The sequence below is a fragment of the Somniosus microcephalus genome, chromosome 16, assembly GCF_052327205.1.
Source record: "Somniosus microcephalus isolate GS21.2 chromosome 16, FLI_Smic_1.0, whole genome shotgun sequence".
NCBI lineage: Eukaryota > Metazoa > Chordata > Chondrichthyes > Squaliformes > Somniosidae > Somniosus > Somniosus microcephalus.
In genome coordinates, this window is record NC_141002.1 from 70,103,082 (window position 1) to 70,123,753 (window position 20,672).

Sequence of the window (20,672 nt, forward strand, 5' to 3'; positions counted from 1 at the left end):
GAGATTTTGTTTTCAAACAGACACATAATATACATATCTTTAGTGGCAAGCAACAGCTCCCCTCCACCCCCACCCCCATCTTTCCCTGCCTCTGTACTTGCTTAAAACCTGTTACAGGAAACTTTTTGGTATCCGGCACCGACGGGACCAGCGTGTTGCCGCTTTATCAAAAATTCCGGATGACTGAGCGGGTTATCTACCCAGGCTATTTTTAACAAAGAAATATTAAAAAATCAAGAAATGTGCAGTATACAGTAATTGGGTACTCACCTACAGAATGTTGTGTTAAATGGATGGTGAAAGATGCTTGATTAAGTACAGTACTGCCAGTTGATGGTAATCTATAACTCTTTAATTACTTAACAGTAAAACAAAACTTATAAATGACTTAACAGTAAAACAAAACTTATAAACGACTGTACAGTACAGTATAAAGTACGGTGGTTGACTGTACACTTATTCCAAGCCAACTGGTTCATCAGGAATATCCATGCCAGCTGGATCATCAGGATCAACAGATTCTTCAGGCACTTCCACTGCTCCAACTCTTTTGGAAGCTTTCTTAAACATGTCCCGGATGTCTGCTTGCTTAGTGGACTCTTGCCTTCTTTGTAGAAAGGTGGAATGCAGAATATGGAGGTGCATAACTTCTTGGGCAGAATAGCAAGAATGGCTTTCAGCAAATTTAAGTAATGAAACAAAATCTTCTGCAGCTTTAGCCCAAGAAATCTTGTTCTCTTCAGAAATCTCATCCTCTTCAGTTTCCATCACACTTTCCTTTTCTTTCTTTGGATTCAAAACATTCTCCATTATTTCATCATCACTTAGCATATGCACAACAGCAACTTCTCTATCTACATCAACCCACTGCTCAATATCACGTTCACTGAGGTGACGTAGAGGGTTTGCTGGGCCTACATTTTTCACCATGCCAGCCATTTCCATTACTGTAGTCCTCCTCGGACAAAGATTGAACCCATGAAATTCCTCCTCTGAAGAAGAACCTTCAGCAAACATTATAGAAGGCCACAATTTGCACCAGGCTTGTCTCAAAGTGTGACCTTTCACCAAGTTCCAGGTACATGCAACATGCAACATTAAAGATGGCATCTTTAAGATTGTATTCCTTCTGAAATGCGTGAATACCTGTATTGTCATCTTGGCTTATCAGTTTACGTAGGAAGTCTGTGGCATTGAGTGCTGCTAGAGTTTGGTAAGGTGGAGAAAAGTCATTTAAGTGTATTTTGTGAATTTTAGTGCGTTAAAAAGTTAATTATTTGAAGTGAGTTTAATTTTTTAAGTGTATATTAAACTGCTGGGGTGTTTAAACCAGAAGTAGAATCTGGGTATAAAAGGGGCGGGACTAGTGCTGTTGCACAGAGTGCTGTGCCATTGAATGCTGCTAGAGTTTGGTAAGTGGGAGAGTTCGGGCAAGTGGGAGGTGAGGGTGTGTTTTTTGCTCTGTTTTCTTCCCCACTCCCAGGCTTAGACAGCACTGTGGAAGCGGAGCAGCGAGACGAGTCAACCAAACAGGCCCCACAGACAGTATTCAAGGAGGAGGTTGGTGATAAGCTGGTAGGTTGGTTTTCTTCCTTCTCTTTTATACCTTTAAGTTGGTAAGTCCTATTGAACAGTGGTGTAATATTATCATCTATATCAGGGCAGAGGGTCTTCATAACTAATAATAAGAAATTTAATTAATTACATAGATATGGGTGAACAGGTGATGTGTCACTGTTGCGAAATGTGGGAGCTGGTGGACCCCATTGAGGCTCACGGTAATTACATTTGCGATAAGTGTTTGCTGCTAGAGGAACTCAAGCTCCATGTTAAAGAGCTTGAGACCGAGCTTCAGACACTGCGCCATATCAGGGAGAGGGAGAAGTTCCAGGACTCTATGTTTCAGGAGGTGGTCACACCTATGAAATTAATTAATGCAGATGTAGTCCGTGGTCAGGGACAGGACGGTGTGACTACGAGTGAGGCAGGTACAGGGATCCAGGAGGTAGTGTTGAAGGAGCCGCAGCTCTTGCTCTTGTCAAGTAGGATCGAGGTTCTTACTCCCTGTGAGGGTGGGAGCGGGGACTGCAGGGAGGATGAGCAACCTGGCCACAGCACCGTGGTACAGGGGGCCATTCAAGTGGAGGGAGTAAAAAGAAATGTTGTAGTGGTAGGGGATAGTATCATTAGGGGGATAGATAGGGTTTTCTGCAGTCAAGAGCGGGAGTCCCGAAGGCTGTGTTGCCTGCCCGGTGCCAGGGTTAAGGACATCTCTTCTGGGCTGGAAAGAAACTTGGAGTGGGAGGGGGAGGATCCAGTTGTCGTGGTCCATGTTGGTACAAACGAAGTCGATAGGACAAGGAAGACGGTTCTGTTAAAGGATTATGAGCAGCTAGGGGTCAAATTAAAAAACAGAACCTCAAGGGTAATAATCTCTGGGTTATTACCTGAGCCATGAGCGAATTTGGCTAGGATAAATAAAATTAAAGAGTTAAATGCGTGGCTCAAAGGCTGGTGTGGGAGAAATGGGTTTTGCTTCTTGGGACACTGGCACCAGTACTGGGACAGGAGGGAGCTGTTCCGTTGGGACGGACTCCACTTGGCCAGTGCTGGGACTAGAGTCCTGGCGAATCATATAACTAGGGTTGTAGAGAGGGCTTTAAACTAATTAGTGGGGGGGGAGGTTTCTAGAGAGAAAATAATAGAAATAACAACGGAGAAGGTCATAGACTTAGGTAGCAGTGGGGGAATTAAAAAACAGAACGTGTCAGGAAGGGACAGAAGGTATGGAGTAAAAGGTAAAGTACTAAAAGGGGAAAAAACAGGAACTAAGTGTCACAAAACATATTTGAAAGTTCTTTATCTGAATGCACATAGCATTCGTAACAAAATGAATGAGTTAACGGCACAAATAACTACATATGGGTATGATCTTGTGGCCATTACAGAAACATGGCTGCAGGGTGACCATGACTGGGAATTAAACATACCAGGTTATTTAACAATCAGGAAGGACAGGCAGGAAGGGAGGGGAGGTGGAGGGGCTATGTTAATAAAGGAAGAAATCACTATAATACAGAGAAATGATATTGGGTCAAAGGAGCAGGATAGTGAAACAGTTTGGGTGGAGATAAGGAATAATAAGGGGAAAAAAACACTTGTGGGCGTAGTCTATAGGCCTCCGAACAGTTGCAACTCTGTTGGATGGAGTATTAATCAGGAAATAGTTGAGGCTTGTAATAAGGGATCAGCTATAATTATGGGGGATTTTAACTATCATATTAACTGGACAAATCAAATTGGGCAGAGCAGCCTTGAGGATGAGTTCATTGAGTGTATTAGGGATGGGTTTCTTGAGCAGTATGTAACTGAACCGACCAAGGGGCAAGCAACCTTAGATTTGGTCCTGTGTAATGAGACAGGATTAATTAAAAATGTCCTAGTAAAGGATCCCCTTGAATGAGTGACCATAACATGGTTGAATTCCATTTTCAATTAGAGGGTGAGAAGGTTGGATCTCAAACAAGCGTGCTGAGCTTGAATAAAGGAGACTATGAAGGTATGAGAGCGGAATTGATTAGAGTGGACTGGGAAAATAGATTAAAGGGTAAGACGGTACATGATCAGTGGTGTACATTTAAGGAGTTATTTTACAACTTCCAAAAAATATATATTCCACTGAGGAAAAAAGTGTGTAAAAGAAAAGATAGCCATCCGTGGCTAAGTAAAGTAATTAAGGATAGTATCCGACTAAAAACAAGGGCATATAAGGTAGCCAAATCTAGTGGGAGGATAGAAGATTGGGAAGTCTTTAAAAGACAGCAAAAAATAACTAAAAGATTGATTAAGAAAGGGAAGATAGATTATGAAAGTAAATTAGCAAAAAATATAAAAACAGATAGCAAAAGTTTCTATAGTTATATAAAAAGAAAAAGGGTGACTAAAGTAAATGTTGGTCCCTTAGAGGATGAGACCGGGAAATTAATGGTGGGAAACATGGAGATGGCAAAAACGCTGAACAAATATTTTGTATCAGTCTTTACGGTAGAGGACACTAAGAATATCCCAACACTGGACAAACAGGGGGCTCTAGGGGGGTGGAGCTAAATACGATTAAAATCACTAAGGAAGTGGTACTTGGTAAAATAATGGGACTCAAGGCGGATAAATCCCCTGGACCTGATGGCTTACATCCTAGGGTCTTGAGGGAAGTGGCGTTAGGGATTGTGGATGCATTGGTAATAATTTTCCAAAACTCCCTGGACTCAGCAAAGGTCCCGGCAGATTGGAAAACTGCTAATGTAACACCCTTATTTAAAAAGGGTAGTAGGCAGAAGGCTGGAAACTATAGACCTGTTAGCCTAACATCTGTGGTTGGTAAAATTTTGGAGTCCATTATTAAGGAGACAGTAACGGGACATTTGGATAAACATAATTTAATAGGACAAAGTCAACATGGTTTTATGAAGGGGAAGTCATGTTTGACAAATTTGCTTGAGTTCTTTGAGGACGTAACATACGAGGTGGATAAAGGGGAACCAGTGGACGTAGTGTATTTAGACTTCCAAAAGGCATTTGACAAGGTGCCACACAAAAGATTATTGCTCAAGATAAAAAATCACGGGATTGGGGGTAATGTTCTGGCATGGGTGGAGGATTGGTTATCTAACAGAAAGCAGAGAGTTGGGATAAATGGTTCATTCTCAGACTGTCAATCAGTAACTAGTGGTGTTCCGCAGGGGTCAGTGCTGGGACCCCAACTCTTTACAATCTATATTAACGATTTGGAGGAAGGGACCAAGTGTAACATATCAAAGTTTGCAGATGATACAAAGATGGGAGGGAAAGTAGTGAGTGAGGAGGACATAAAAAACCTGCAAAGTGACATAGACAGGCTAAGTAAGTGGGCAGAGATTTGGCAGATGGAATACAATACTGGAAAGTGTGAGGTTATGCACTTTGGCAGGAAAAATCATAGAGCAAGCTATTATCTTAATGGCAAGAAACTGGAAAGTACTGCAGTACAAAGGGATCTGGGGGTCTTGGTTCACGAAACTCAAAGAGTTAGTATGCAGGTGCAGCAGGTGATCAAGAAGGCCAATGGAATGTTGGCTTTTATTGCTAGGGGGGTAGAATATAAAAACAGGGAGGTATTGCTGCAGTTGTACAAGGTATTGGTGAGACCGCACCTGGAATACTGCATACAGTTTTGGTGTCCATACTTAAGAAAAGACATACTTGCTCTCGAGGCAGTACAAAGAAGGTTCACTCGGTTAATCCCGGGGATGAGAGGGGTGGACATATGAGGAGAGGTTGAGTAGATTGGGACTCTACTCATTGGAGTTCAGAAGAATGAGAGCCGATCTTATTGAAACATATAAGATTGTGAAGGGGCTTGATCGGGTGGATGCGGTGAGGATGTTTCCAATGATGGGTGAAACTAGAACTAGGGGGCATAATCTTAGAATAAGGGGCTGCTCCTTCAAAACTGAGATGAGGAGAAACTTCTTCACTCAGAGGGTAGTAGGTCTGTGGAATTTGCTGCCCCAGAAAGCTGTGGAAGCTACATCATTAAATAAATTTAAAACAGAAATAGACAGTTTCCTAGAAGTAAAGGGAATTAGCGGTTACGGGGAGCGGGCAGGAAATTGGACATGAGTCTAGGTTCGGATCGGTCATGGCCCTGTGGGTGGCGGAGCGGGCCCAGGGGTCGTGTAGCCTGGTCTTGCTCCTACTTCTTGTGTTCTAATTCTGTGTTAGATTTCAGGAGATGGTTCTATTCACAGGGATTAGTGGAGACCTCGGGAACAGGCTGCCAGCTAGAAGTCCTTCAAGAGTAAAGTGGGCCTGTTCCTGGCTGGGGTGGAGATCATCTTTTACAGAAGGTAAGTACTGCTGGAAATACAGGGACAGAGTGATCTCCTGGACGAGTTTCGATCGCCTAGATGGGTCGGAGAGGAATTTCCCAGATTTTTTCTCCCAAATTGGCCATTGGGTTTTTATCTGGTTTTTCGCCTCTCCCGGGAGATCACATGCGTTCGGGTGGGATGGAGAGTGGAAGTAGATTTGAGGTTAGGATCAGATCAGCCATGATCATATTGAATGGCGGAGCAGGCTCGAGGGGCCGATTGGCCTACTCCTGCTCCTATTTCGTATGTTCTTAAATCAAATTGGCAAAGGTAGTCTGGAGGACAAGTTCATGGAATGCATTCGGGACAGTTTCCTCGAACAATATGTCATGGAACCAACCAGGGAGCAGGCTATTTTAGATCTTGTATTGTGTAATGAGACAGGGTTAATTAGCAATCTCATAGTAAAGGATCCTCTGCGACAGAATGATCAGAATATGATAGAATTTCACATTAAGTTTGAGAGTGACTTGCCTAAGTCTGAAACTAGAGTCTTAAACTTAAATAAAGCCAATTACATAGGTATAAGGGGTGAGTTGGCGAAGGTAGATTGGAAAAATAGATTACAAGGTATGGCGGTAGATAAGCAGTGGCTAGCATTTAAAGAAATATTTCATAATTCTCCACAAAAATACATTCCATTGAGAAACAAAAACTCCATGGGAAAAGTGATCAAACCGTGGCTAACTAAAGAAATTAAGGATAGCATTAGATTGAAAGAAGATTATAATGTTGCAAAGAATAATAGTAAGCCTGAGGATTGGGAGAGTTTCAGAGACCAGCAAAGGTTGACCAAAAAAATTGATAAAAAGGGAAAAATTAGAATGAGAGAAAACTAGCAAGAAATATAAAAGCAGATTGTAAGAGCTTCTACAAGTATGTAAAAAGGAAGAGAGTAGCAAAAGTAAACGTTGGTCCCTTTGAGGCTGAGACAGGAGAAAAAATTAATGGGCACTTGGAGAGGTTTAAGCTAATTAAGGAGAGCCAACACGGATTTGTAAAAGGCAGATCATGTTTGACTAATGTAATTGAATGTTTTGATGAAGTAACAGAGAGGATTGATGAAGGGAATGCAATGGATGTTGTCTACATGGATTTTTGGAAGGCGTTTGACAAAGTACCACATAGAAGGCTGGTTAACAAAATTGAGGCTCATGGAATAGGTGGGTCAGTGGCAGCTTGGATAAGGAATTGGCTTAAGGACAGAAACCAGCGAGTTGTGGTAAATGGCTGTTTTTCAGACTGGAGGATGGTAGACAGTGGTGTTCCCCAAGGGTCAGTGCTGGGGCCACTGCTTTTTTTGATATATATAAATGACCTGGATATTGGAATACAGAATAGAATTTCTAAATTTGCCAATGACACCAAACTTAGGGGTGTGGCAAACAGTGATGATGATACCAATCGACCGCAACAGGACATAGAAAGGCTAACAGAATGGGCAGACAAGTGGCAGATGGAATTTAATACAGAGAAGTGTGAGGTGATGCATTTTGGCAGAAGGAACAGGGAGAGGCAATATACACTTTAAAACTGTGCCATTAAGAGTGTGCAGGGACAGAGGGACCTGGGAATTAATGTGCATAGGTCCCTGAAGGTGGCAGGACATATTGAGAGAGTGGTTAACAAAGCATATGGGATCTTGGGCTTCATAAATAGAGGTATTGAGTACAAAAGTAGAGAAGTTATGCTGAACCTTTATAAAGGGCTGGTTAGGCCACAACTGGAGTATTGCTTCCAGTTCTGGTCACCACACTTTAGGAAGGATGTGAAGGCCCTTGAGAGGGTTTAGAGGAGATTTACCAGAATGATTCCGGGGATGGGGGATCTTAGCTACAAGGACAGGTTGGAGAAGCTGGATTTGTTTTCATTGGAGTGAAGGAGGTTGAGGGGTGATTTGATAGAGGTATACAAAATTATGACAGGTTTGGATAGGATAGATGGGGAAAGGCTGTTCCCACTAGTTCATGGTACAAGGACTAGGGGACACAGATTTAAGGTTTTGGGCAAGAGATACAGGGGGGGCGTGAGGAAATACTTTATTACACAGCGAGTGGTGATGACCTGGAATTCGCTGCCGATGGAAGTGGTGGAAGCGGGGACAGTCAATGTTTTCAAGGGAAGACTGGATAGGCACTTGTGCGAAATAAAAGTGCAGGGCTACAGGGATAGAGCGGGGGAATGGGACTGACTGGATTGCTCTACAGAGAGCTGGCACAGACTCGATGGGCCAAATGGCCTCCTTCTGTGCCGTTATGACTCTATTACGGGGAATAAGGAAATGGCAGAAACGTTAAACAAATATTTTGTATCTGTCTTCACAGTAGAAGACACAAAAAACCTACCAAAAATGGTGGAGAACCAAGGGTCTAATGAGGGTGAGGAACTTAATGTAATTAATGTAAGTAGAGAAAAAGTACTAGAGAACCTAATGGGACTAAAAGCCAACAAATCCCCTGGACCTGATGGCCTACATCCTAGGGTTCTAAAAGAGGTGGCTGAAGAGATACTGGATGTATTGGTTTTGATCTTCCAAAGTTCCCTAAATTCTAGAATGGACCCAGCGGATTGGAAGGTCGCAAATGTAACATCGCTATTCAAGAAAGGAGGGAGAGAAAAAACAGGGAACTACAGACCAGTTAGCCTGACACCAGTCGTCGGGAAAATGCTGGAATCCAGTGTTAAGGAATTGTTATTAGGGTACTTAGAAAATCATAACATGATTAGGCAGAGTCAATATGGTTTTATGAAAGGGAAATCGTGTTTGACAAATTTATTAGAGTTTTTTGAGGGTGTAACTAGCAGAGTAGATAAAGGGGAACCAGTGGATGTAGTATATTTGGATTTCCAAAAGGCATTCGATAAGGTGCCACATAAAAGGTTATTACACAAGATTAGGGCTCATGGGGTATGGGGTAATATAGTAGCATAGATAGAGGATTGGTTAATGGACAGAAAACAGAGAGTAGGGATAAACTGATCTTTTTCAGCTTGGCAGGCTGTAACTAGTGGGGTGCCGCAAGGATCAGTGTTGGGGCCACAGCTATTTACAATCTATATTAATGACCTAGATGAAGGGACCGAGTGTAATGTATCGAAGTTTGCTGACGATACAAAGCTAGGTGGGACAGTAAGCTGTGAGGAGAACACACAGGCTGCGATTTTTCCTATCAATGTGGCTTGGGGGCGGGACAGCTGCCTTCCGAGTTCCAGTCCCGCCCCCAATGACATCAGACGCACAGACGCGATTTTGCGTCAGTTGGCCTTGTTAAACCCGCCCTGCGGGTTTGCCAGCCAATGAAGTGGAAGCCGGTGTCAGACGACGTCAGTTGATGACGCGTCATCTGCAGGTTTTCTTAAAGGGGCCATGCACAATTTTTTTTGACAGATGGTTTTTCAGTGTTTGACAGCATTGAGGTGCTGCAAACACTGACAATCACTGTACAAAGTTGAGCCCTTGCACCCAGGCTCTCCAGTGACTCCCTCCTTAGGCTAGAACAGATGGCAGCTGCAGGTGAGGTTGCAGTAGCGATCTGTCACTGGTGAGAGAGGTTCTCCCAATGAGATGGGACTACACACACACAGTCTAAAACTTGTCACCTACAGAGAAGTGTAAATGCATTAAAAATGATTTTCCCAACATTATCTTACCTCCAAAACTCACCAGTGTACCACTGGATCCTTCATACCACTTCTGCAGCTATCAATGCAGAAACACTACAGTAGACCCACAGCACGCCACACTTACCTGGCGTGGTGTCTGGACGTCGGGAAGCCCGCAGTAGACCTGTCAAAATTGCAAAAAGCCTCTTATCTGCTTGTTAACAGGTTGTTAACAGGCAGTTATGTGCCTATAATCCTCTTCCCGCCGCTAGGTGTTGGGTCCATGCGCAAATCGGGGACCCGACACCTGGGAAGATTGTTTGCAGGTGGTTTGACAGCGGGTTTCTGACCCGCTGTCAATCTTTGCGATTTTGCCGGCTGTCCTGCCTCCAAACCTGCCCCCTGAGCGCTGGCAAAATTCCAGCCAAAGAGTCTGCCGTGGGATATAGATAGAATAAGTGAGTGGGCAGTAAGGTGGCAGATGGAGTATAATGTAGGGAAATGTGAGATTATTCACTTTGGTAGGAAGAATAGAAAAACAGAATATTTTTTAAGTGGTGAGAAACTTTCAAATGTTGCTGTTCAGAGAGATTTGGGTGTCCTTGTGCAAGGAACACAGAAAGCTAGCATGCAGGTACAGCAAGCAATAAGGAAGGCAAATGGCATGTTGGCCTTTATTGCAAGGGGGTTGGATTATAAGAATAAGGAAGTCTTGCTACAATTGTACAGGGCCTTGGTGAGACCACACCTGGAGTACTGTGCAGAGTTTTGGTCTCCTTATCTAAGGTGGTGGAGGTGGTGCAACGAAGGTTCACTAGATTGATTCCTGGGATGAGAGGGCTGTCCTATGATGAGAGATTGTGTGCCTATACTCTCTGGAGTTTAGAAGAATGAGAGGTGATCTCATTGAAACATACAAGATTCTGAAAGAGATTGACAGGGTAGATGCCGAGAGGTTGTTTCCCTTGGCTGGAGTGTCCAGAACTAGGGGCATAGTCTCAGGATAAGGGGTAGACCATTTAAGACCGTGATGAGGAGGAATTTCTTCACTCCGAGGGTTGTGAATCTTTGGAATTCTCTGCCCCAGAGGGCTGGGAATGCTGAATCTGAGTAGATTCAAGGCTGAGATAGATAGATTCTTGGACTCTAGGGTAATGAAGGCATATGCAGATCGGGCGGGAAAGTGGAGTTGAGGTCGATGATCAGCCACGATATTGAATGGCGGAGCAGGCTAGAGGGGCCGTATGGCCTACTCCTGCTCTTACGTCTTATGTTCTTATTCTCCCAGTTTTTTCCGTCTCCATCGCATCTGTTCTGATGATGCCACCTTCCACACCAGTGCTTCCGATACAACTGCCTTTTACCTCAACCGAGGATTTCCCTCCACCATGGTTGACCGGGCCCTCGACTGTATCCCATTTCCCGCACTTGTGCTCTCACCCCTTCCCCTCCCTCCCACAACCACGATAGGGTTCCCCTTGTCCTCACCTTCCACCCCACCAGTATCCAAATTTAACGGATCATCCTACGCCATTTCTGCCAGCTCCAGCGCAATGCCACCACCAAACACATCTTCCCCTCTCCTCCCCCCTCAGCATTCTGAACCCCACCAATACCCACTCCCCTTCTCATGCAAGCGCAGGAGATGCAACACCCACCCTTTCACCTCGTTCCTTCCCACTGTCCAGGGCCCCAAACACTCCTTCCAGGTGAAACAGCGCTTTACTTGTACTTCTTTCAATTTAGTATACTGTATTCGCTGCTCACGATATGGTCTCCTCTACACTGGGGAGACCAAACGCAGATTGGGTGATTGCTTTGCTGAGGACCTTCGTTCAGTCCTCAAGCAAGACCCCAAGCCTCTGGTTGCCTGTCATTTTAATTCTCCCTCCCACTCCGACCTCTCTGTCCTCAACTTCCTACACTGTTCCAATGAAGCTCAACGGAAGCTCGAGGAACAGCACCTCCTCTTTCAAATAGGCACTTTACAACCTTCGGACTCAACACTGAGTTCAACAATTTCACATTATAACCACTGCTCTCATTTTTTCGGACAGTAGGTGCTGGTAATGGTTCTGCTGTTGCCATTTACAGCTCCTCTAGAGCCATCTTTTATTTCTTTACTTGTCCCATTACCACCCCCTTTTGCACCATCATCCTTTTTATCATTTAAGCATTCTTGCCTTCCATCCTATCACAGACCTTCCCTTTTGTTCTTTCCTCTCCTCCCCCCATTTCCCTACCTCTATACTTGCTTAAAACCTATTACATCTCTAAACCTTTGCCAGTTCTGCTGAAAAGTCAACAAACTGAACATTGGGGGGAATTTTAACCTCCAAAAACAGTCGGGTTTGGGTCCAGTGAGATGTTAAAATATTAAAAATCTGAATTCCAACCTCAACCCACCCAATTCTGCTTTTAACGGAGGCGGGACAGGGGGCGGGCAACCAACCCGCTCCCAGGAGGTGGGTTGGCAATTTAAATTTTATAATGAGGCTGGCGTGCCTCATGGTGATCCACCATTTAAAATTTGAGCGTTTCCAGGATTTTCTGTTGTTATTTCAGATTTCCAGCTTCCGCAGTATTTTGCTATTTTATTTAAAATTTAACCCTGGCCAGCCGAAGCTCGGAAAACCCAGCGGCTAAAGGGAGACGAGGACTGCTGGATCCAGTTTACCTGCTTCACCCACCCCCGCAATTGGACCGCCCCCCCCCCGACCTTTCCAATCTCCCCCCTCCGACCCTTCCCTTTTCCCCCACCTGACCCTTCTGATCCCCCCACCGACCCTTCCGATCCCCCCGACCCTTCCGATCTCCCCCCCGACCCTTCCGATCTCCCCCCCGACCCTTCCGATCTGCCCCCCCGACCCTTCCGATCTGCCCCCCCGACCCTTCCGATCTGCCCCCCCGACCCTTCCGATCTGTCCCCCCACCCTTCCGCTCTCCCCCCACCCTTCCGATCTCCCCCCCGACCCTTCCGATCTCCCCCCCGACCCTTCCGATCTGCCCCCCCGACCCTTCCGATCTGCCCCCCCGACCCTTCCGATCTGTCCCCCCACCCTTCCGATCTCCCCCCCGACCCTTTCGATCTGCCCCCCCGACCCTTCCGATCTCCCCCCCGACCCTTCCGATCTGCCCCCCCGACCCTTCCGATCTGCCCCCCCGACCCTTCCGATCTGCCCCCCCGACCCTTCCGATCTGCCCCCCCGACCCTTCCGATCTGCCCCCCCGACCCTTCCGATCTGCCCCCCCCCGACCCTTCCGATCTGCCCCCCCGACCCTTCCGATTTGTCCCCCCACCCTTCCGATCTCCCCCCTCGACCCTTCCGATCGCCCCCCTCGACCCTTCCGATCTGCCCCCCCACCCTTCCCATCTCCCCCCCGACCCTTCCGATCACCCCCCTCGACCCTTCCGATCACCCCCCCGACCCGTCCGATCCCCTCGACCCTTCCGATCTGCCCCTCCGACCTTTCCGATCTCCCCCCCACCCCCGACCCTTCCCATCTCCCCCCCACCCCCCGACCCTTCCCACCCCTGACCCTTCCCATCTCCCCCCCACCCCCGACCCGTCCCATCTCCCCCTTCCCCTCTCCCCCCCGACCATTCCAATCTCCCCCACCCACCCTTCCGATAGTAGCTTATGCAAATGTATTACTGTTTTCTTGCAACTATCAACTAATTTGGAATTCTGTACCTCAAGATCAAAAATGTATTAGAAATACCTGTTTTTATTAACTCTCAAAATAAAATAGTATGAATTGTAGTATTCCCATTATACTTTGCTTCAATGTTCCCCCTAATTATATTTTTGGGTGCGCGGTCCCTTTAACAGGATGCGCGGCCCATTCACAATTTTGCGCATAAACAAAATCGCCCATAGAAAAGCTGTGCAGCTGAGCAGGAACATTGCTTTCCTCGCTAACTCCTCTGTTGTTTGTTTGCAGCCTATTTCAGTACCTCCTTGAAACGCAAAAACTGTAGTTAGTGTAGCATTTCGAATCAATTGGTCTGCAATGTTTTAATACAATTACTGAAAAATACTAATCCATAAATATCAATGTAATCACGAATGGGATTTTTGTAATCAGAAGATAAACATGCCATATATCGATTATTTTAATAGGAGATGGAGATTTGTGACATGGTGTCAGAAAGATTAAAAAGGAGCTATTTCAAAAGACCAAGAATCAAAAAGGTAATTACTGTACAAACCAGTAAATAACACAAAGCAGTACATTGATTAAATCAATGACACCAATATCTATTAACACAGAATGTAAACATATTTGAGCTAACAGCTTTGATCGAATCTATATTTGATTTTTTTCAAAACACAGTAATCAGTCTTTTCTGGCAAGGATTACTGCCAAGCCAAATCTCCTGATCCATTACAGTAGCTTCAGTATTCTACAATCCTGTTAAAAGACCCGAAAAATATGTTTAATGAAGGTACTTTTACATTGATCAGCGTGCTATTGACAATAGATGCACAGTACTCCTGCTGTCATTTGTACTCTTTAGTATTAAAGTGGGTAAACACCAATGCCTGGAAACCAACTTTTTGGGGGCCGTGGAATGAAAATCAGAGGCAAAGATAAGAGGCCTCCAATGAGGGAATGACAACAAGTAAAGATGGCCAAAAGGGAGACTGGCACTCAAGAGAGTAGCAGCAATGTAAAAGTGCCTTAATCGAAGTAAACCCTTTTCCAATTATCTTCGCTGAAAAGTTTTTTCCCCAGTCTCTTAACTCTATGCTTGGGATGATGCTGTAATACAGAATTCAAAAGTCCTTTTGAGATTCTATAATAACATTTGTGTGCAAATGTAAAAGGAATTCTTGTGCAATATTTCCAGCATTCAGCTGATTTGACCAACTCCAGCTACAATTCCTCTATTTCAAAGTGTGTGCAAAAGTTGTTTGTTGTACCTGCCTGCTTCAGTTCACAGTTCCTCGGGACATGCTTCATTAGTTCTATTGAATGACAGGCAAGGTGTTGAGAAGTGGTCTTTTTTTGGCCCGTCATTTGACTAGTCCTTGGCTCCTTTTTGTCATAGTATAAGGCCCAAAGCAATGTAATAGTGAGTATCATGGCCAGTAGCTGTGTTACTCCAATGGAAATCCCAAGAAACCTCAACACTTGTAATTGTTTTGTGCCACGTAAGAAATTGTACATTTTCTGTCCACAGCCCTGTATCAAAAACAAAAGAATAACCATAAAAAATCCTGCATTAAATATATATTTTTTCACTGTAGAACACTAAAGTTTTCTACATCAACACAACACAGACAATGTAGGGTAAATTTTCAGAGTCCTTACTCACAGTGGGATACTTTCCCACTACCTTCATTTTTCCAATGTACATTCTTGACATGCAAAGTGTCTTGCTATGGGTGAGACTCAGAAAATCAAACCCAATTACTGTTTTTATACATTCTAAACAAGAGGCCAGAATTTGCTGGCAAAATAACAGAGAGTTTAATGCGCCGCCATTATTAGTGTGTAAATTGTCCAACAATTTGTGCCGAGGAAGAGATATCCCGTGATTTGTGAATCTCCACAAGTTGCTGGACAATTTGCACCGCTTTGCAGTTAGCCTCGCAAAAACAAGAAGAAATTGCTGCATTTTTGCATTAATTACCAATTCAACTCACTGCAGAAAATTAGGACTGATACTTAACAGCATTAGGATCCTTTTTATGACGAGAGTTATGTTCCTGCAATGCCACTCATCCTCTCCGGCCCAGAAAATTCTTACTTTTCCTTTCTGTCTCTTTTTTCTCTCTCTCTTAATCCAATCTTTCTTTCCCTCTCTTTAGTTTTCTTTCTGTACCTGATTTGACTCTAATTCACCTTATTTCCTTCTCCGTCGTTCCTCTGTTTCCTTAAATCTCATTGGTTAAGGAGATAGACTGTTGGTCCCGTCATTCACCAAGGTCCCAGATGCCCCGTTGCCCTCGCCACTCCATTATCAGCTCGCACTTCCAGCAATTTGCAGTGCAAAAATATTTTGAGCTGAAGGTTGAGGGAAAAACTCTAACTAATGGGACGTGCCGCAAGATGCCCCGCTCCAACAAATTCTGTGTAGTGTATGTGCCTTTAAGAGCCCCATGTGTGCTGTAATGCTGGTAATGGCCACTCGGGCTGTATAAGCCTGTATATTGTGTTATATCCGTTAGTACCCCCCCAGACTTTGCTTAGTAAACACCTATTAAGCAACTCCTGTCTTCAGTGTCTCTATCAACACATGGACACTACAGTGGCGACGAAGTGGAAACGGACTTACCTGCAATTCGGCAGCACCTCAAGGACATCGATTCCTTGGGCGTCCAGAAGACTCAAGAAAGTGAAAGAAGCTGTGGTTTCACCAGCTGGCCAAGCTGGTGGCAGGTACTGCGCTAATCCTTCCTGGGCGTCAGGCTGGGGCTCCAGCGGCTGGCTCTACAGCTGGGACAAGCAGCGAAATCGGAGGCAAGCAATAACAGACGGGGAGGGAGCACTCGGGAGATGGCCGGCGCTGCAAGCAGGTCGGCGTTCAGACCTAGAGAGAAAGTCCGGCGGGAACGAGTCTCCAAATGTAAATACATAAATTTTAAATTTTTTTTAAAAAAGAACGGAAACCGCGGGAAACAGCTTTGTCATCGGCAGCAGCGGCGGGAAAGCGCGGGAAGCGCCATATCTTTTCTGCAGACAAGAAAGAAAAGTGCGGGAAGCGCCATATCTTTTCTAAGATGCCTAAGTCTGGCAATATTGATGCTTTTGATAGCGAAATAGAGGATTGCACCACATATGTGGAAAGAGTAGAGGTATATTGCACTGCAAATGGAATAGAAGATGAAAAAAAAGCTTCAGTACTGCTGAATCTAATGGGCGCAAAGGCATAAGGGCTGTTACGAAATTTAATCACTCCAGCCAAACCAAAGGACAAGGATTTTAAAGAAATTGTTGATACCCTGCAGGAGCACTTAAACCCAACACCACTGCTGACAGCGGAACGATTCAAATTCTTCAAGAGAAATCAACACAAGAATGAAAGTAACGCTGATTACCTCACCGAATTAAGAAAGCTATCAAAATACTGCCAATTCGGGGCAGGACTGGCAGATTATCTTCGAGACAAATTCGTCTGCAGTCTCTTAAGTGAAGGAACACAAAAAGGCTGCTTTCTGAAAAAGATTTAACACTGGACAAGGTTTTCAGTATGGCTGTATCATACGAAGCAGCAGCAAGAGGAGCTGCAGAGATACAACAAAAGACACAGGACTTCAGCACCCATGAAATGACACAGGGTTTCAAAAGATGTTATCGCTGCGGCAGATCCACCCATAACCAGAGGGACTGCTGGTTCAAGGACAAAGCATGCAGGCAATGCGGAAAGATTGGACACATTGCACGGGTATGCCGATCTGGACAAAATAAATCCACAGACAGGAAAAAAAAAATCAATAAAGAAAAGTACAGAAAGGTACAAATGATGACGGACAGTAGCTCCGAAGACCAGAAGAGCAATAGCGACTCCGAAAACAAGAGACTAAGCTGTCTCAAATTACATAATGTACTTGCCAAAGATAATTACCAGACCATTTGGGTTACCCTCACGATAGCAGGGTCTCCAGTTAAAATGGAGCTAGATACAGGATCAGCTCTGACCGTAATAAATCGACGGGATTACGAGAGGCTATTTCCGCATATACCTTTAAAAGACACATCCATTATCTTAAAAACATATACGGGGCAGAAAGTATACCCCAAAGGAAAAATAAGGGTGCCTGTTGTATACAACGGCAAGGAAATACAAAAGTTGTATTTATACATTCTACAAGATGGTGGCCCACCGCTGTTAGGACGTGAATGGATCAGGAAAATACGTTTAGACTGGCACTCCATTCAGGCACTGACGGTGACCAGTAAGAAAAAAAACGATGATGACATCATACCTGAATGATTAAAAGACATCTTGGCCAACGCCAAAGAAGTGTTTCAAGAGAAACTAGGAACCTTGAAAGGCATCACCGCCTCAATAAAAGTGGAAGATGCAGCAATTCCCAAGTTTTTTAAAGCAAGACCAGTGCCATACGCAATTCGTCCAGCAGTCGAGGCAGAGCTGGAGAATTTGGAAAATGCAGGCGTATTATCCAAAATAGATTGGAGCGAGTGGGCAACACCCATCGTTCCAGTCATGAAGAAAGCATTGAATAATAATAAATCTGAAGAACAGAGAAAAATTCGCATCTGTGGAGACTTCAAGGTGACGGTAAACCCGGTCCTTCACACGGTACAGTATCCTCTTCCGAGGATAGAAGATATTTTCGCCTCACTATCCGGAGGGAAACGTTTCACCAAAATTGAATTGGCACAGGCGTATCTACAGATGGAGGTTGAAGAGGCCTCTAAAAAAATATCTCACGATAAATACACACAAAGGTCTGTACCAGTACAATCGACTAGTTTTCGGAGTAGCATCCGCTCCAGCTATCTGGCAAAGAGCTATGGAGCAAGTCCTCCAAGGGATTCCGGGTACTCAATGCTACCTGGACGACATCCTTGTAACAGGAGAAAACGACAACGAGCACCTTGCCAATTTGGAGCAGGTGCTCACTAGGCTGAGAGAACGGGGCCTATGAGCAAATCGCCCCAAGTGCGAATTTTTCCGAAATCAAATATCATATTGTGGCCACATAATAAATAAGGAAGGGTTGCATAAGTCACCTGAAAAAATTGAAGCGGTCATAAAAGCCCCAGCACCTGAAAATGTTTCACAATTAAGGTCGTTCCTGGGATTAATAAATTACTATCATAAATTTTTACCGAACTTATCAACTCTTCTCCACCCTCTTAATGAACTGCTACAAACAGGAGTAATTTGGAAATGGAATGAAGACTGTAAACGTGCCTTCCATAAATGCAAAGACTTAATCACATCCGAAGAAGTTTTGGCTCATTACAACCCATCACTGCCAATCAGACTGGCATGCGATGCATCCCCTTACGGCATAGGAGCAGTATTATCGCATAAATTCCCTGATGGCTCGGAACGGCCGATAGCTTTTGCGTCACACTTATTGAACTCAGCTGAGCGTAACTATGCCCAAATCGACAGCGAAGCACTCAGCCTGGTGTGGGGAGTGAAGAAATTCAACCATTACCTACACGGACAAAAATTTACCTTGTTGACTGACCATCAACCCCTCATCTCCATATTCAACCCTAAAAAGGGTGTTCCCATTATGACAGCGCAAAGGCTACAGAGGTGGTCCCTTTTTCTAGGGGCACATCAATACAACATAGAATACAAAGGATCAAAACAGCATGGGAATGCTGACGGTTTATCGTGCCTACCGTTGCCAACGGTAGAAGAGGCACCTACAGTAGACCCAGTGGAGATGTTCCACTCTACCATAGTGGAATGTCTACCAGTAACAAATTCTGCCATTGAAAGGCAGACAAGAAATGACCCGACTCTCTCACGGGTCTACGATTTAACAGTGAAGGGATGGCCAGCACATGGCGAACCACTGTTGCCAGCATTCTCGCAAAGAAGAGAACAGCTGTCAGTGTGCCGAGGAACCTTGATGTGTGGATCCAGAGTGGTGATTCCACCCAAACTCCAGGATAAAGTGCTAAAGGAGCTTCACGAGGGGCATCTGGGTGGGGTGAAAATGAAGAACCTAGCCAGGGCGTTTGTATGGTGGCCAGGTATCGATGGAGACATCGAAGAAATGACCAAGAGCTGCCTAGGATGCCAGAAGGTCCAAAACGCTCCACCACAAGCCCCTCTACATCCATGGGAGTGGCCCTCATCTCCCTGGCAAAGGGTACACATCGACTTTGCTGGTCCATTTATGGACTCAATGTTCTTAATCGCGGTTGATGCACACTCCAAGTGGCCGGAGGTAATAAAGATGTCCTCCACCACCACGGAAAAAACCATCACAGTATTAAGGACCATATTTGCCAGGAATGGGCTGCTGGAACAGATCTGTTCTGATAATGGACCGCAATTTGTGTCTGAAGAATTCAGGAAGTTCTTAAAAAACAATGGGGTTAAGCACTACACGTCCGCCCCATACCATCCCGCCACCAATGGATTGTCTGAAAGGTTTGTCCAGACCTTCAAGAAGGCCATAAAGGCCATGGGTAATGAAGACATAAAACTTCAGCACAAGGTGGATAACTTCTTGTTCGCATACAGGAATGCAACACATATGGTTACCAACCAAACTCCCGCCATGATGTTCTTCAATAGAAACCTAAGATGCCTGCTGGATTTGGTCAAGCCCAACATCAGAAGGGACGTGGAGAACCGGCAATTTCAAGGCATGAATGAAAGGCCAACTAGAACCTTCCAGATAGGTCAACAAGTTTTGGCCCGGGACTACCGTACTGAGAAATGGCAGCCTGGAACTATCTGCACATGACTCGGACCACTGATGTATACCGTGGACATCGGAGAAAGCATAATAAGGCGCCATGCTGACCAAATCATAGAGTCATCCGAAAAGGGACAACCTATACCACAACTCTATATGCCTAACGATGAAGTAGAGATACCCATATCTACCTCCGATCCGGTGATACTGGAACCCTATGAACCCGACACTGGCATTCGAGCCGAATCAGCCTTGCCAAAAGAACCTACTACACCACCAGAAACTACTACACCACCGAGGCGTTATCCGGACCGAGTCAGGAAGCCTCCTGAGAGACTGACTTATAATTAATTAACTACAGCAATGTGTATATTATTTTTCTTATAACATGTAATTAATAATTACTTAAAATATGATGTACTGGTTAGCTAAAAGGGGAGGAATTGTAGTGTATGTGCCTTTAAGAGCCCCATGTGTGCTGTAATGCCGGTAATGGCCACTCGGGCTATATAAGCCTGTATATTGTGTTATATCCGTTAGTACCCCCCCAAGACTTTGCTTAGTAAACACCTATGAACCAACTCCTGTCTTCAGTGTCTCTATCAACACACGGACACTACATTCTGGGCCAAGGTTTTTTTTTCAACTTGGAAACCAATAATTCAACTTCTGTCCTTTTTAATTTAATATTTTTATCAAGAAATGTGGAATACTATGTCAGTAAGTTCAGATTAGCTCACTCATAACAGGCCAATATTATTTGTTGATGAAAAGTCTTTCACTCATGAAG

General features: G+C 44.6%; 1 protein-coding gene across 5 annotated transcripts in view; it reads right to left on the reverse strand.

Annotated features, from left to right (window-relative positions):
• Positions 1-330: 330 nt before the first annotated feature.
• The window catches only part of tspan12 (tetraspanin 12), a 96,251-nt gene continuing 75,909 nt past the window's right edge, over positions 331-20,672 (reverse strand). For 3 of the 5 annotated variants that reach the window (XM_086009201.1, XM_086009204.1, XM_086009202.1), the window contains 2 exons: positions 14,445-14,702; positions 331-786 (listed from right to left, as the gene is read on the reverse strand). In XM_086009201.1, the coding sequence (XP_085865327.1) occupies positions 457-786; positions 14,445-14,702 (588 nt within the window). In that variant the 3' untranslated portion in view covers positions 331-456. Of the gene's footprint in view, positions 787-13,512; positions 14,703-20,672 lie in introns of those variants that run through there. The other 2 variants (XM_086009205.1, XM_086009203.1) reach the window with 2 other exon arrangements.